General features: G+C 30.2%; 1 protein-coding gene across 1 annotated transcript in view; it reads left to right on the top strand.

The window, feature by feature from the left end:
- Positions 1 to 17,793, top strand: part of LOC126743605 (alpha-2C adrenergic receptor) — a 243,995-nt gene that overhangs the window by 179,816 nt on the left and 46,386 nt on the right. The window contains exon 4 of the mRNA XM_050450777.1: positions 1,138 to 1,676. Coding sequence (XP_050306734.1) covers positions 1,138 to 1,676 — 539 coding nt within the window. The remainder of the gene's footprint in view (positions 1 to 1,137; positions 1,677 to 17,793) is intronic.

Genomic DNA, 17,793 nt, shown 5'->3' on the forward strand with positions numbered 1-17,793 from the left:
GTTAGTATGTTCCCGAAGGAGTGTATTCCTACCATTACAATCCACTTAGTCGTTTTTTTCTTTTAAGTCATTTTTTATGAGAACTCTTCTTTTTTACTATTGATATAAGAGCGAGAAATTTTACTAATTATATTTAAAAAAAATTAATAGTAACCTTGAGACTAGAATTAAATTCATCTAAAATTTGGCTGTTTATAGTTCACTTTATATATATGTATACGTATATGTATAAAAGTAATGGCATTGGCTTTCCCCAGAAGACTCAAAAATTTAAGAAATTTTTTTAAATTTTTTAATTAATTTGAACGTCGTAGATTATTTTAAGATTATATTTTGTAAAATTTTTATTGAAAAATAGTTGAGCCATTGAAAATATTGTATATAGTTTATTGTAACTTATGTATGAATCATAAATCTATTTTCAAAAATTGGATAAAATCACAGATTATTCTCCCAAAGATGAAATTTCACCTTTTCACCTTTACCTATTAAGGTTGATTTTCTCGGAAAAATCTTAAAATAATATTAACAGCCTTTGAGAACTTATGAAATATTTAACTTTATAAAGGATATTGAGACGTCAAATTTCTTCCTTTCTTCGATATCAAAGTAAAAGTTTTCAACAACCTTTTTGACCTTTAATCATATAATCCATGACTTTCAAATCAATCAATGACCTTGAAATTAACTGCAAGTTCAATATGTACAAGGTAGCCCAATTTTGGAATTGATTGAATTAATCAAGACGTGTATCATTTATTGTTATTGATATTCACATTTATAAAATATCTCTCCAAATTTCGAACCACTAAGCTTTAACCAATTTTAAAAAGTTCGACTCGGTCAAAATCACAAAGACTAAAATAAAGATTTACCATTTAATGTCTTTCAACATTGACCTCAAGGTCAAAATCGAAGGCATTAAGGTGACCAATAAACAATTTGACTCATGTTAGTTATAAAAACTTAAGCAAAAAGAATATTTAAACTCAAGTTTTTAAATAAGAATAAATAAATAACATAAAATAAATAAGATTAGTTAGTGGTAAAATTATTCTGTTATTTCGATGTGAAGTTATTAAAAAAAAACCAAAAGCAATATTCTGTTTCAATTAAACATTAACTTTTTGTTAATAGGTATATATATCTCAGACCAAGGGAAGCCCATTACTCTCTTGCCAGCTCAGAAATTCCACACTGTCAATAAACGGAGAGCTTCAAGACCAAGCAGCTGCCTTAACACGGACTCGTCAGCCATCAGTGGGTATCGACTGCGACATGGTTAGTGAATTTGATCCTAGCAGTTCTGATAGTGGAGTAGTGGCTCAGTGTACGGCAGTAAAGCCCTTAAAGCTTAGATTGTGTAAACCTATATTTGGAAGATCCAAACATAACAAAGATAGCCGAAGTAACAAAAAACAAGCAAAAAGTGAGGATAGTGAAGTAACTGTGCCTAAATCAGTATTTGAACATGTAGTGCCACGGGTTCAAAAGCCTAGAGATCCAGAACGAGAGAAACGACGAATAGCTAGAAAAAAGGAAAAGAGAGCGACCCTTATCTTAGGACTTATTATGGGTTCCTTTATCGCGTGTTGGTTACCATTTTTCTTTATGTATATATTGCGATTGGCATACAAAATTCCACCCATTGCTTTTTCGACAGCATTTTGGTTAGGGTAAGTAGTTAATTTTTTTATAAATACTCATAAAAACATAGTTTTTTTAGATATTAATATTTGGTAAATTTTATTTCTATTATTTTCCTATGAATATTTAATTATGCTAGAAACGTGCATTTTAAATCTCAACTCATCCTCGAAAATTCCACCAACGTTTTTAATCAACTACTTTTAACTTAGTCTCCCCACAAATTGTTGTAAATTATCCAATGCAATTTTATTCTTATTTTTTGAGGAAAATCACATAATAAAACACTTGTTAGGATTTAATTTTAAATATGTGCTCGACGAAAATATTGAAACACTTAACAAATCTTCATTTATTGTAGTCTAATCCCCCAATATATCATCTGCTTTAAAAGAATTATAAATTTGCTTATCACAATTCCCCGGACACTAAAATATTTAAAAAGAACTTTATACATGTCTTCTATTCATCTACATAAAAAATAAAATAGGATACACATTGAGGTACACCAGAAGCTGTATAACAAATATTTAACTAAGCTTGATTTTCTAAGATCACTGTGAATCAGCTGTGTCCTTTCAGAAAGATAAAAATAGATGAGAATAGATAATAAAAGAATAATAAAGATGAGAATTAAAGAAGTTTAATGAATTATTTTCGAATCCATAATAGACCCATATTCCTAGAAGAAGAGGTGTAACAACGTAAAGTTTTAGTATAATAATAATAATAATAATAATAATAATAATAATAATAATAATAATAATAATAATAATAATATAGCTTTATTTCCAACAGGTTACAAATACCCAGTTACAGGAATATCAATTAAATATCTAAATGTAGGTACAAGTACAAATGTATGAACTGTATTAGATCCATGCAACTGAACTATAAAAGAATTGCATTGAATATAATAAAAAAAGTAGTGAGTTTGAGAAAATAAATAATAAAAAAATCAACACTAAATTAGGATAAGAATCAAAAATTAATTTAAATCAAAAGAGCAGAAAAAAGTTAGTAAATAAATGTATTCAAACTAAGAACTAAATAACCTAGCCTCCCCAACCGACCATACGCAGGTGACTCAAAATAAGTGCCAGATTGTCATGCTGAATATCACAAGAAGCAGCAATAGCGTTAAAGTTTCGACACATAAAGTGAATAGGACTCTGGCACAGAATGTTGGACCTGGCTATGTCTAAGTTATAAGCTGGACACTGTCCAGATCCTGGGCGTGGTATATAAAAGCAAATCCTTTGCAAAAGGGATAGGCAGTCAATTTTATGGTTAAGTAAATTAAACAAGAATTTCACTTAACTTTGAAAAAATTGCGCAGAATGGATATAGGTCGGTAATTCTGTATTGTTCCTGCATCGCCCTTTTTAAAGATAGGGCAAACTTTGGCTTGCTTCCAGATATTGGGAAAAATACTAGTGATAAGGATCAGATTAAAAATGTGGAGCTGAGAGTCTGTAAGTGCAACAGATAAGACAGACAGAGATGTATATTTTGTAAGCTTGTGCAGTTAGAGCTGTAATTGTCTTGCGCAGAGATCTAAATATCTCTAGATGATGATTAGACTTCTTAAAATCACGAGATGCGCTTTCCTTTTTATATATATTACGAATAATGTCCTCCGAAAACCAGGGAGGGAAACGTCTTTTACGTTTTACCTTGAAGGGTACTGCTCTAGCAAAAGTGTTCTTCAGTATATCATAAAAAACATCACGAGTTGACGTCCTGTTGCACCGTGACAGGCGACCAATCAGTATCTAGCAATGCTCTAGTAAATGTATGTATCTAGTAAATGCTCAAAAGACCCGCCTTCTACTTCAATACACTTTGTAAGGCGTCTTCTTAAAGATCTTTGAATATTAAATAACATTATTTGTTGATTATTTTTGATAATATTAGCAGCTTCTTGAAATTTCTGACGTAATTCTTCGATGAAATTAATTGTATCTTTGTATGTCATGTCCTTCATGTATGACCGTATTGAGAAGTCTAGAGAGTTTAAGTCTGGACTTCTAGGTAGCCAAACAAATTCACTGCAACGCCCAATCCACCGGTGAGGAAAAAGTTCATTCAGGTATCGCCAACATGCATAAACCACACTCCGCCTTAAGGCTAATGGTACATCTTCTAGTAGTGGGTTTAACTGTTGTTCAAGGAAGTTTAAATAGAGGAGCCCGTTAAGATTAGGAGTTTAAGGAAGTTTAAAAGGACCAATAAAAAAACCAGGTATCACACCACATCAAATATTTACCTTGAATTCATGCTGAAAATGTCGTTCTTTTAGAGCATGATTTTCGAAGTTCTACAAATGATTGTTTTTTTGATTAAAAACACCTCGGCTAACGTCGCCTTATCGGTGAAAAGAAGGTCATTAAGAAATTCCTGGTTTTCGGATTATTTATCTAGCATAAATTGAACAAACTGTAGGCGAACTGATAAATAGTTATAGTATAGTAGAGTATAGAGATATGGACAAAGATTCTCTTTCTTTAAAATTCTCCAGATAGACGATTGGCTTATTGCTGTTGCCGTAGTTAACCGTCTAGTACTGAGATCTGAATGTTCCGAAATACGAGCTAAAACCTCTTCTTCATCATCCACGTTGATATTTTTTGGAGCACCATTTAAGGTTTTAGGACGAAAATACCCTGTTTCACCTAGGCGGGTATAAATACGTCTGAACAGTTTGTGAGTGGGTTTTCTTCGATTTGGGTATAATTCTAAATACCTTCTGGCTGCAACAAGTCCACTATAATTTGACTGAGCAAAAACTCAAATCATATCACGCATTTCACTGTTGGAATATTCATTATGACGTGGCATTTTCTTATTTTAAAATTTTTACTACAAATAATACACTCTTACGTCGTGACAACTGATAAGTGCTGACACAAGCCTACTTGAAAAAAAGTAAATGTAATAACGTTGGCTTAAGATTCTTTACGCTGAATATTTAAAATGCAAATAACTTAGAAACTGATATAGTTACATGAAATAAACAAGAGTGCCTTTTATTCAAAATTGAACTGCCTTTTAGATTTTCTAGTTGCTGCTGCCATAACTGATTAGGCAAAAAAGATATGTTGTAATTTACCTAAGTAATAGGGTGTAACTAACGCCCTGTTTAAATAATTCTAATTTTACCACAAAATTGGTAATTTCCATGTCAAAACACATAAAGTCTGCTACGTAAACCTGCAAAATTTGTATAAGACATGTTAAGCTCAATCGCCATATTTTGGTGTGAAGTATCTCCATTTCAGAGATTGCCCATTCTTAATGAATCACCCTGTATGGAAGCTATTTTTATCAAAAAATTCTATTTGTATTTATTTTACATGTACAGTTTACCGCGATACCCTATTGTTGGAAAAGTAAATTTTTAACCTATAAACGTATACATTACTACTTACTACACATTATACTTACTATACCGGGTGACACAGAAAAAAGGGAACACTAAATAACTATGTTTTCTTTTTACTTACTTTTCAAGGTAAACAAATGAAATTCGGTATATCGATAGAATAGTTATAAGAGCATCTTTTGACAGAATCTATTGTTTTCCGTCACTTCTGGTTTAACAGGGAATGACACTAACTTTCTTATTTTAAATGGGAACCTTGGTATATATATTATTACGTAATTTCGGTAAAAAATTATATTCTGAAAACAATGATTCTGTATTTTCTACTTTTTGTTTTATACTCATAGAAAAATATTTTTTTTTCTAATTTAAAATAGGATGCCACGAATGCGTTCAAAGTTTTAATTTTTAATTAAGTAATTATGGAAAAGTATTATTGTTTCCAGAATATTATTTTCTATTGAAATACGTAATAACATACCAAGTATCCCATTTAAAATAAGAAAGTTAGTGTCATTTCCTGTTAAGCCGAAATTGATGGAAAACAATAGAATATGTCAAAAGATGCTCTTTACTATTCTATCGATATACCAAATTTCATTTGTTTATCTTGAAAGTAAAAAAGTTATTAAGTGTTCCTTCTTTTCTGTATACCGGATTACATTAAACTATAAAATAAATTCTCTAAAATAAAAAAATGCGGTATTTTAGTCTATTTAGAGGCATCTTCTGTCATTGATAATCCCATATTCGACATTTGAGATGTCAAAAAATGATTAAATCTAGATGTAGCTTATGATCTAATGGGTTACAATAAATTTATTTAAATGGATATTTTTTAATAAAATTTTGAAGGCAAAGCTCTTAAAAATGCGCATATTGTACGTGGTTTTAAGAGAAATTAGTTTTAACAAAGTAGAGATGCCAGAAGACAAGCTAATGTAACAAGCTTAGTAATCATTTTAGTTCTTCTTAAAAGAAAAAAGGTTATTACTTATATTTTAAATTTAGGATAAAAAAAAAATCTTATTTTATTATTTTATGAGAAAAACTTTTTTTATTATAGTGAAATAATACTGAAAGGGGATTTTTTATCTTTATAAAAGAAAAAAATTAGTTTCAAACTTTATGTATTAAAGTTTATTAATTTAAAGTTTTATATTAAATTTTCTCGAGTTTAAAAGGACTATTTTGGTATATATTGTCAATATTAAAATGGAAATGAAAGATGAACAGAATTTATACATATAAAAAGGATTTTTAGTTTAAATTTTTATTAATGTTTTATTACTAATTAGGACAGAAATAATATTTTGATTTAATTTGTATAAAAAGGTTCCAATAGATAATCCAGTTTGAGAAAGAAATGAAAAGCCCTCAAACGTAAAAGAGGTTACAAGAGATTGCCGAACATATACACCAGCTCGCCTTACATCCTCTTTTCTTCATAAATAAATTATATTCGAAAATATGATTTCATAATTTTCTCAAAAATACACATAATGTTAATACCAGCTGATACCTATAATTAAATTCGAGAGATTATCAAAAACTGGAAAGAGTAAACGTACATTGGTGACCAAACTTAACATCTCTTAAATATTTAGGTGTAATGCCTAGGGCTATTGTAAGCTTATGGGCGTACTTAGTCTTCAAAAATCAATAAAAAAAAAATTTGATATATACTGGGTGACGCAGAAAAAAGAAAACGCCTAATATAATAAATATCTAAATAAAGGTTTATTTAGCACTTGGCTAGCTTTTACCTATTACATAATAATAATACCTATACTTAATGTAATTATAATTAATAGTTAGTTCCTTAAATACACTATAAGATTTTTATTAAAGATCTTTAGTGAATCTGCATTTTTCACCCATTCGGGCAAGGAATTATAAAATTGAATTCATCTGTTAAACAACGATTCTAAATGCTAGTTGTGGTTCTAACATTACACCTAAATACTTAATACTAGACACAAAAGCAATATCTTCTCAATTTACATTAATCTTTTGACCCAACGCATAATATTTTTGACACAATCCTTTAGACCCGATTACCATACATTTTGTTTTTAAACTATTTAATTTAAGTTTATTTTGACACAGCCAGGCAGTTTTTTAATAATAATAATAATAATAATACTAACAATAATAATAATAATAAATGTGTTTTATTTAAAATGTACAGATGTTGTTAACAATAATAACATTCTATAATTAAGTACCCGAGAAGCAGGGCGCAGTCAAGCTAAGACAGCTAGTCTACTGAACCCTACTCCACGGTCATAAACTTAAGCTATATCTAAGCTACGTCTATTAAATTCATTAAATACCCAAATAAAGAACAATATACAGGGTGTCTCACGACGAATAGACGCGATCGATATTTCGGAAACTAATTTTTCAAAAATTTTGAAAATTTGGCAACATGGCACAGTCGATGGGGGCCACACAACTAACATATTTCGACAGTTGTGACGTTTCCGGTTATACCGAAAGTAGGTGTCAACTTCGTTATTTAAAATGGAACACCCTGTATATTTTTATATTTTTGGCTTCCACGTGAAATTCTAGGTATATTTTGTGTATAATGTCCTATACCTAAGTGTAACCGTTTTTGACATATTTTTAATTTTATGTGAAAAACTATGTTTATAAGCCCTAACAAAATTAGCGATTACTCCCTTTTAGTAGCCTTTATTTATTGATTAGTTTTAGTTTTATTTTAAAGGAAGAACCACTTTAAAAGACTATTTTAAAATTTGGCTAAAAAAAATATACAGGGGCGTCAAAAACTAGCCTTAAAAATGAAAATGAAAAATTCATTAAAAGTCCATTTTTTAAAATGGAAACTCTCTATTTTTATAATTTTTTCATAAACATAATTAAAAATAAGGTTAACCTCATATAAGGTTATCTAGTCCAAAAATTGATAGTTTCCGAAATATTGGCAGTTTAAATTTGGCCTAATATTAAAAGCCGCATAGAAACACGGGTCAAGGATTGTTGATTAGTTGGCCATGACGGTTGTCATAGTAACCGCTAGAAGCGGCAGTAAGATAATGGATTATAACAGAAATAATGTCAGTATTGCTTGTAATTTCGTATTTTTTTAAAAACCAATATGTCGGGGCGATTAAATTATACACACGAAGATTATTTAAATTTGTTTATTATCTATGGAGAATGTAACAAAGTCTTCAGCGAGAACATGCCAAATAATTGCCGATAGATTCCCAGAAAAACAGAAACCATCATGTTGCGCTGTTAGGCTAATAATACAAAAATTTTAAAAATTTTGGCACTGTTAAGGCGAAAGCGCAAAAAAGGAAACCACTTGTTGACATTGAAAATATTGAAATTGCAATTTTGGGATATTTTGCAACGTATCCTATGACGTCCTTAAGACAAGTAGCTTCACAAACTAGATTCTCCAAAGACACAATACATAGGATTTTGTTGAAACATAGCTTCCACCCTTATTTAATATTGTCAGCATCTTTGAGAAACAGATTTGCCCAAAATAATCCAGTTTTGTGAATTTATCTTAACAATGATACAGGAAAATCTTCAGTTTTTGGATGACGTAATTTGGACTGATGAGGTAAAATTTTCAAAAAATGGTATTTTTAACAGATATAATTCCCATGTTTGGAGTGATTTAAATCCTCATGCTGTGAGATCACAAAATTATAAAGAAGTGTGGCATTTTAATGTTTTTTGTGCTATCAGAAATGATCGGATCATTAAATTACACTTTTACGAAGAAAACTTAAATGGCAAGTCACTTATAAATTTAATGCATATAATACGTTTTTATACGTATAATTTTTAATTCTGTATTAATTTTTACAGAAGAAGGATATTTAAATTTTCTAGAGGGCTTGGATACAGAAAATTTAATGAATTTGCCATTGGTAGAACACCGAAACATTTATTACCAACATGATGGCGCACCACCACACAGAACTCTTCCTGTAATGAGATTCTTAGACGCATCATTTAATGACAAGTGGATTGCTAATAACGGACCTATTTTGTGGTCTCCTCGTTCTCCGGATTTAACTGCTCTAGATTATTTTATTTGGGGAAGAATAAAGAATATTGTTTATTTTAATCCATTAACAACGCAGCAGGATTGTATGGAAAGGGTTAGACAAGCATTTGAAAGTTTATCTCCAGATTCAATTAGAGCCGCAACCCATGAAGAGCTAATTCGCAGATGTGAAAAATGTTTAGAAGTTCAAGGAGGAAATTTTGAACATTTGTTAAAATAACTTGTTACTCTGCCAACATTTGTAAAATTTTCTATTATTCGCCTAACAGCGCAACATGATTGTTTCTGTTTTTCTGGGAATCTTTGGGAATATTTGTCATGTTCTCGATAAGACTTTGTTACATTCTCCATAGATAATAAATAAATTTAAATAATCTTCGTGTGTATAATTTAAATGTGTAAATCGCCCCGACATATTGGTTTTTAAAAAATTACGAAATTACAAGCAATACTGACATTTCTGTTATAATCCACTGTCTTACTGCCGCTTCTAGCGATTACTATGACAACCGTCATGGCCAACTAATCAACAATCCTTGACCTGTGTTTCTATGTGGCTTTTAATATTAGGCCAAATTTAAACTGCCAATATTTCGGAAACTATCAATTTTTGGACTAGATAACCTTATATAAAGTTAACCTTATTTTTAATTATGTTTATGAAAAAATTATAAAAATAGGGAGTTTCCATTTAAAAAAATTGACTTTTATTGAATTTTTCTTTTTAATTTTTAAGGCTAGTTTTTACCCCCTGTATCTTTTTTTTAGCCAAATTTTAAAATAGTCTTTTAAAGTGGTCCTTCCTTTAAAATAAAAGTAAAACTAACCAATAAATAAAGGCTACTAAAAGGGAGTAATCGCTAATTTTGTGAGGGCTTATAACCATAATTTTTCACATAAAATTAAAAATATATCAAAACGGTTACACAAAAAGGTATAGGACATTATACACAAAATATACCTAGAATTTCACGTGGAAGCCAAAAATGTAAAAATATACAGGGTGTTCCATTTAAAATTACGAAGTTGACACCTACTTCTACAGTTTTGACGTTTCCGGTTATACCGGAAACGTCACAACTGTCAAAATACTTTAGTTGTGTGGGCCCCATCGACTGTGCCATGTTGCCAAATTTTCAATTTTTTTTTAAAAATTAGTTTCCGAAATATCGATCGCGTCTATTCGTCGTGAGACACCCTGTATGTATAATTTCAATAAATATTAAATAGCTAAATATAAAATTAAAAAAATTGCAAAAAATTAAATAAATAATTAAAGGCCTAAATTACGGGTTAAAGGTTAAATGTAAAAGATATTTCTTAACCTTTGATTTAGATGACTTCTGATCTAAAGTTGACAATTCAGTTGGTAGGTTATTGTAGAGTTTAATGGCATTGTACGTAAAAGAACGTTAAAACATTGCAGTCAAATGACGAGGAAGTGTTATCCTCTCAGGAAATTTGATCACTCGTGTGTGAACGTTTGAACGAGGAACAAATTTATTCCGTAAAGTGGAGGGAAAGGAGGGGATTAATAAAACTTTAAATAAAAAATTACTCAAGTGTAACTCTTTGCGCCTGTCTATCCTCAACCAGTTAAGCTCTTTAAATGTGTGAAATGTGATCGTATTTTCGTAATCCAAATATTAGCCGTGAGCAAGTATTTTGAACTTCTGAATACGATTTTTATCTACAATGTCTAAGCAGTCTTTTATTTACGGTCCTAAATAAAGTCAAAGTAGATGAAGTTGGACAGGACTAGAGACTCACAAAGCATTTTCCTCAAATGAAAACTAAGAGCCTAACGACTATTATATAAAATTTTCTTGCTGTTGTAAAGGGGGCATGCCTATCGAAGATATAAATAAGGTATTCATTAATTAAGGAAATTTTGTTGTTAATATTTTACTCGTAAATGATATTATACCAGTTAACTGCTTGAAGTTCACTATAAGATTCATGAGCGTTAAAATTATTCAAATTTCTGTAAGTTATAAGCTTTGGCTTAATAGACACAATTCTATTTTTATATAACAATAAACCAAGGCGTGATCAGATACTCTCTCCAACGACCAAAGACTCATCCATTACAAATATTGGATCTAGAAGTGATACACTATTCCGATTAATTCTTAGGTTGATTTATAATTTGGATTAGGTTAAAATTGTCAAATAAGGATACCAAAGGGTTTTTTTTCATTCAGTAGATTAATATTAAAATCTCCCAGACATAATACCTGCTCAAAAAAAGGATAAATAGATGAAAAAATATTCTCAAAGTCATCAACTAATAAATTAAAATTAGAATTGGGAGGTCGAGAAGACGCAAAACCAGTAAAATTTATTTCTGATTTTTAATTTAAGAATCAAATATTCTAAAAAATGTGCAACAGTAAACTCCAATGAAACAATTCCTGGGGAATAAGTGCTTTTAAAATAGACCGCCACACCTCCACCTCTACCTACCCTCTCCTTATGAACCAATCGGTAACCAGGAATAAAAAAACCTCATCATCATTACCATCAGACAGCTATGTCTCTGTAAGAAATACCATATTAAAGTCATATTTAATTATTAAATTTTTAAACTCAAGAAAACTCGTAAATATAGACCTTAGATTAAAATTCGCAACTTTAAACAATAAATCGCCCATGAAAAAATAAATTAAATAACTAAACACTACTCATCTCTCAAAAACCGATATAGAGTTCTAAGACATAAAAGTGTTCGTGCCCCATAAGGCTTTATCCCACTTTACCCAATATATCCGCATTATAATATCATGTATGTAACTTAATACGTGGTTGTAGAAAAAAAACATTGATTGTGAAAAAAACAATGAAAAAAAAACTCAACACCATACTTATACAAATATAATGAAAATATATAAATTTTACCTAACTCAAAAAGAAAAATAGAATGCTGCGATATAATACAATATCGTATAATTAATTAAAATGCCTACAACCTATAACCCAATAATCTTTTGCATGTACCATACAAAAATATTTATTATATCCCCAAGTAAATAAAATATGAATATTCACGGGCCGCAAAAATGAGAAATGTGTATCGCAATTTTTAGGAAAAATTCGCACATTTCTGCAATCGAAATACCCAAGTACATACTAAAAGTTAACGTTTTAAAATAGATTCAAAGGTTCCCAAACAAACCATATAAGTTTCAAGTAAAATATTTTATTATATATAAGTTAAACAGTTTACGTGTACGTAATTATTGACAAAAATTATCATCAATAACCTGAACCTTTGTCTGCCTTACAGAGTCCCAATAGAAAAATTTTCCATCCCATGTCCAAGTATTATTATTATATTATTATATAAGAACTAAAATTGTAGGTCGATCGACTTTGGTATTGTTCGTAGGAAAGGTAAAGTCCAAGTCATGTAATGAACCGTAGCCGATCGCTAGTTCTAGCTTGGACACTTATCTCCGCTTCCATCGATACCTCACAACAGAAGCCGAAATCATGCGAGGCGACGACCGCATCGCGATGGCAAAAATTCCGCGCTGGGGCACATATTTTGCGTTGATTCGAAATAATATTTTACTGCAGTTATTATTGTAGTAAACTTATAGTAAGATTACGCATTTAAATATTTAAACTACCAAACTATTTTGATACTCGCTTTGAGTTTTAAAAAGAATAAAAAATCGGTATTTAAATTAGGTGGGTAAATTAACAATTTTATTTTTAACTTACATTTTACAATCTTAATTTTGTTTTTGAAGGTGGTAGACAATGGTACAGTGAAAACATCTTGTCGAACTTGCATTGTCTTATTTAGCCAGTTTACACTTGATAACGGTTGGAGATACTTACCAACCGAAACGTCGTGTTACATTAAATAAATAAGACAATGCAAGTTCGACAGGATGTTTTCAATCTTAATTTTATTTAGAATAATGCCTACCTCTTGCTGCATTCCTGTTTAAGCTCAGAAAAAAATTAAATGGATTTTTAATTTTTTTTTTGTTTTTTTTTTTTTTGATTATCTTCGGAATCATTCAAATTTTCAACAATAAGCAACAAATATTTTCCCGTAGGTACCTACCTAATTTTGTTTTCGGCATTAAAATTTTTATGAAAAAGTAATACTGCAATGCAAAAACTTTCCCATAGCAACCAAGATAACCCACAAAAGTGTCAAGAATAAAAAATTTTGAAAAATTGTTTTTTTTTCAATAATCTTCAAAACCACATAAAATATAATATATATTTTTTTTTATATAGCATATTCTTTTACAAGTAAGTAATGTGCAACTTTGGGGTAAATTATCCATTTTCGTATTTTGAGGGTAGACGAATTTGAAACACCGTTTATGTATATTTCTCCAATAAAATAAATAATAAAAAATATTTAAAACATTTATCATATACCTAAAAATACGTAATAATAAAAAAAATATATTATCTTGTAAAATGTAAAATATTAGGTTCCGCATACCGCGGGACTCCACTTAGTCGTTCCACTGTACGGCGTGCGCCACCAAATCTCGGCTTCAATTTTGACGCCACGAAACCAGTGTCACGGCTAGAACTCTCGATCGGCTACGAATGAACACGGTTAGCCTATTTTCTATAAATGAAGAAAAGGCAACTGGAATGTTATATATATTATATGTTATATATATTTTATAATGTAATGTTATATATATTTTATATATCTCCTGAATCTCCATGACACATATTATGATACAATTGTTCTTTATTGATGTTTGTTCAATATTTTCAAGCCCATCTTCCAGGGCCGCTATTGACTCCGTGTTTTTTTTTTTTATGGTGGCTTCACAATTCTCGACATGCTCACAAAATTAAGATAACATTTTTTCCAAACTGCTAAGCTTAGAAACAATTCTTTCCTCCATTCGGCTAATGGGTTTGGTACACACTTTTGTAATTAATTTTTCCAAATCATCGGAATCCGATATTGAACGTGTTATAGGCATTTTGATGGTCACTGGTTAGTGTGCGCGTCTATGGCACTCCAATTATGGTTTAAAAAGAAAGCCAATTAACGCCGTCCCACACGTTATTAATTAATTAATAAGTTGTGGATACCCCATACACTTTGCCTTAACGATGATTTTTTTATTATTCACCCTACTACAGTGATATCTACGCGACAAGAGATCTTTTATCCAGTTTAGAGGCACACCGCATAGACCATAAAGTTAAAGCTTTTCAATAAGGACATTTCTGTCTATAGTTTCAAATGCGCGCTTTAAGTCTACAAAAACACTTAGGATTACCTTAGACTCCAACATCTCACAGAGCTGATTCACATGAATGTTGGCTCCTAAATCCCGATTGTCCTTCATATAATAAACCGTTAGTCTCAAAATAGTCCTTTAACTGTCCACAGACAACCGTCTCTAGAATTTTATCCACAACTGGTAATAAGTTGATAGGACGGAGGTCACTCACTGAACACGGTTTTAAAACCTTGGGTATAGGAACTATGACACTTTTGACTACTTTTTAATTTATCTGGAAAATTTCCCGTTTTTATTGACGTATTCACTAGCTATAGAAGTGGGTAGCCCACGACACAAAACAGGTCCTTATCTAGTTTTATTGACAGATTATTGTCACTAGCGCTTTGGTTTTTAAGATTATAAACTAGTTTTCTGAGTTGAGACAACGTTAAGGTTTGAAAGTTTGAGAAAGTACACTACACTCTATTAATGTTTGATTTCATTGCTTTTGGATATTTCTTGTAAACTGTCAGCATAAAAGTTGTTTATATTCTCCTCCACACTATTTGAATATTGACTAAAATCAAGTGTTGAATAATCTGCAGATTTATTCCTACTACTAATAACTTTTTTACTTTTTAAAATTAACTAATGAAATTTGGAATATGGATAGAATAGTTATACAGGAATATATAGAATAAATACAATAGTTCTACAGGCATCTTTTAATATATTCAGTTATTTTTCATTACTTTCGGTTTTACCAGATGTGACCCTTTTTATATTGTCTTATATATTATTACAAATTTCCCTAGGAAAAAATATTATGAGAATAATGATAATGTATTTGCTACTCTTTGTTTCAAAAAGACTCGAAGAACTACTCAATATATTCCTTAAAGATACCGGCTTAAACTAAATAGTAATAAATTAAACTCCAAGTCCTAGGTCTCAAATATATTGAATATAGGGTCAGAGAATTACATTCAATAAAAAAAAACCAATACTCCATGTTAGAAGTTCAAGGTGAAAATCAAAAGTTAATAAATAGGAAGCTAGTGATCACATATTAAAAATATGAGCAAAATGTAGTAATGAGGGTAAATTTAAATGCAAAAAAACAAAACAAATAGTATATAACCAATGAGAAAAGGTTTGTCGAATGGATGTAGGAACTGAACCGAGTACTTCTGTGTTATAAGTAGGTAGCATTAAGCCTTGGGTTAAATTTGCTTGTTGAAGTACATTTGTTTTATTTGAGGAGAATCTAAAGGCAAAATCAAATCATCAAAAATCAAGTAATAAAATAATTATAATAATAATAATAACCATAATGTTTATTTACGATGATTTTAAATCCATATACAGCCAAATACATAAATACAAATATAAATGCATAAATAAACATAAATACGCCCTGAAGCGGTAAAGCTTGTTAGGGCAAGAAAAAAAAACCAAATCCGTGAAAAGTCCATATAGAATATAGTCACATTCGGTTTAGCGTTCATATTTTTCACAACTTCCATATTTCGGGGTTCTACGCGAGTTAGGGGCAACTTACCTAATTAACTAACTAGAACTAGTAACGTTTTATCCTGACACAGAACATGTCGTACATACATTACAAACACATTTATGCCTAATAGTTGTTAAAATTATTTAAAACATGTTTCTACTTACAAAGCAAATGAAATGTTTGCCTATTTTTCAAAAATCCAGTCTTTTCATTTTTTTTTAAACGATCTCTCATTACCTATTAAGAGTTTTAGGGTTTCTGGGAGACAATTATAAGATTTTGCTGCTGAACTTGAATAAGGAACCATTACATAGTCAGTGTTGTATTGTGTTGGTCTATTATGTTGAACAGGTCCGAGAATTATTTTGTTTTTGGCAATGCACATAACAATATTGAAAAAATATAATTGTCGCAAATCGAACACTCTGGATTGAGCAAAGATCTGGTTGCTCGCATAAGTTTTATTTTGATTGTAGAGGACTTTAAGAATTCATTTCCGAATAACATCCAAGTTTTTAAGATAACAGTCTCTCGCACTTCCCCAACCAACTATTCCGTATTTTAAGACAGATTGAACTAGGGCATAATAAATTGTTTTAAGTAAATAATTGTTTAAATTTTCTAAATTTACATAGTTTATCTGTTAGTTTCATCTTAGGTGACTATCATAATACCGAGATATTTGACAATAGCAATTTTGACAATAGCAATTTATTTCTAGGGTCGAAAAATTTGGCAAAGTATGAGAATAGGATGTAAATGGCAAAAATGTTGTTTTGTGCTCATTTAGTGTTAATTTATTTATCTGAAAGCACTTACATATTTCTTTAAAATCTAATTCAATTAACTCTTTTAAAGACGTTTACGACTCTACTTCATAAAAGATAACAGTATCGTCGGCAAATCTAATTATATGTCTACATAAATGTATTTTTAAAATACCATTTATATAATCAATGAATAAGACCGGTCCCAGCACTGTTCCCCGAGGTACCTCGCAGGTTATAGTTGTCCTTGTACTACTTTTAAGTCCTTCAATGTTAACAAACTGGGACCAGATTTTTTTTTTCAAAAAAAATTAACAATTTCCTTAAAAAGTGGTTTAATTTCGCCTATTTCAAAGGCATCTGGAAATGTTGCAATGAAAATAAAAATTTATTAAATAACATAAGATGTGTGCTATTTCATAGGCAATTTCTTTTAGAACCTCGGAATGAACTCCATCATAACCTGGAGACTTTTTTGTTTATAGTCCTCACAACATCAAGTTCATTTATTTTATAAAATAAAAATAGGCTTCTTGGACAACATGGTTCCTGTTCCCTATAATCATTTGGAATTTCAATTTTATTCGCCAACTTCTCCCCAATTTCACAAAAAAATCATTAAAATGATTTGCAATCTCACTTTTGTCCATTACAATTTGCCCACTCGATAGTATTAATTTGTCAGTTTTTGTTTTTCGAAAAAGTTTGTTACAAATTTGATTAACACAATTCCATAGAGCACTAGTTTGATTTTCATTTCGGGAAATTTAGTTTTATGCGTATGTTTTTTTAGCATTTTTCATTAAATTTCGCAATCTATTTTTATAGGCTTTGTATTTATTAAATAAGTTCTTATTAATAGGGTTTTTGCGACTTAACCCCTTACCGCATACTGTGCCAAATTTAAAACATGTTTTTTAAAACTAATTTTTAAACAGACATTGTGGTTTTATGCCGCGACCGCAATTTGTCCCATATTTGGCACCTTCGCTTCTTTATTTTCAATTAATATTGTCGCCGCCTAGCGCTTATTTTGTGAATTAGGTCAGATCTTGTTTAGCCGCCGGAATCCACGTGTTCCAACGTTTATTTACAAAGTTGAAGTGATCATAAAATACATAAAAATCTTTTTTTTTTTGTAAAATTATCTATGTTTTGGTAAGTATTTATTCATGTGGTCTGGGTATAATTACGCC

This window comes from Anthonomus grandis, chromosome 1 (genome assembly GCF_022605725.1).
Source record: "Anthonomus grandis grandis chromosome 1, icAntGran1.3, whole genome shotgun sequence".
Lineage (NCBI taxonomy): Eukaryota > Metazoa > Arthropoda > Insecta > Coleoptera > Curculionidae > Anthonomus > Anthonomus grandis.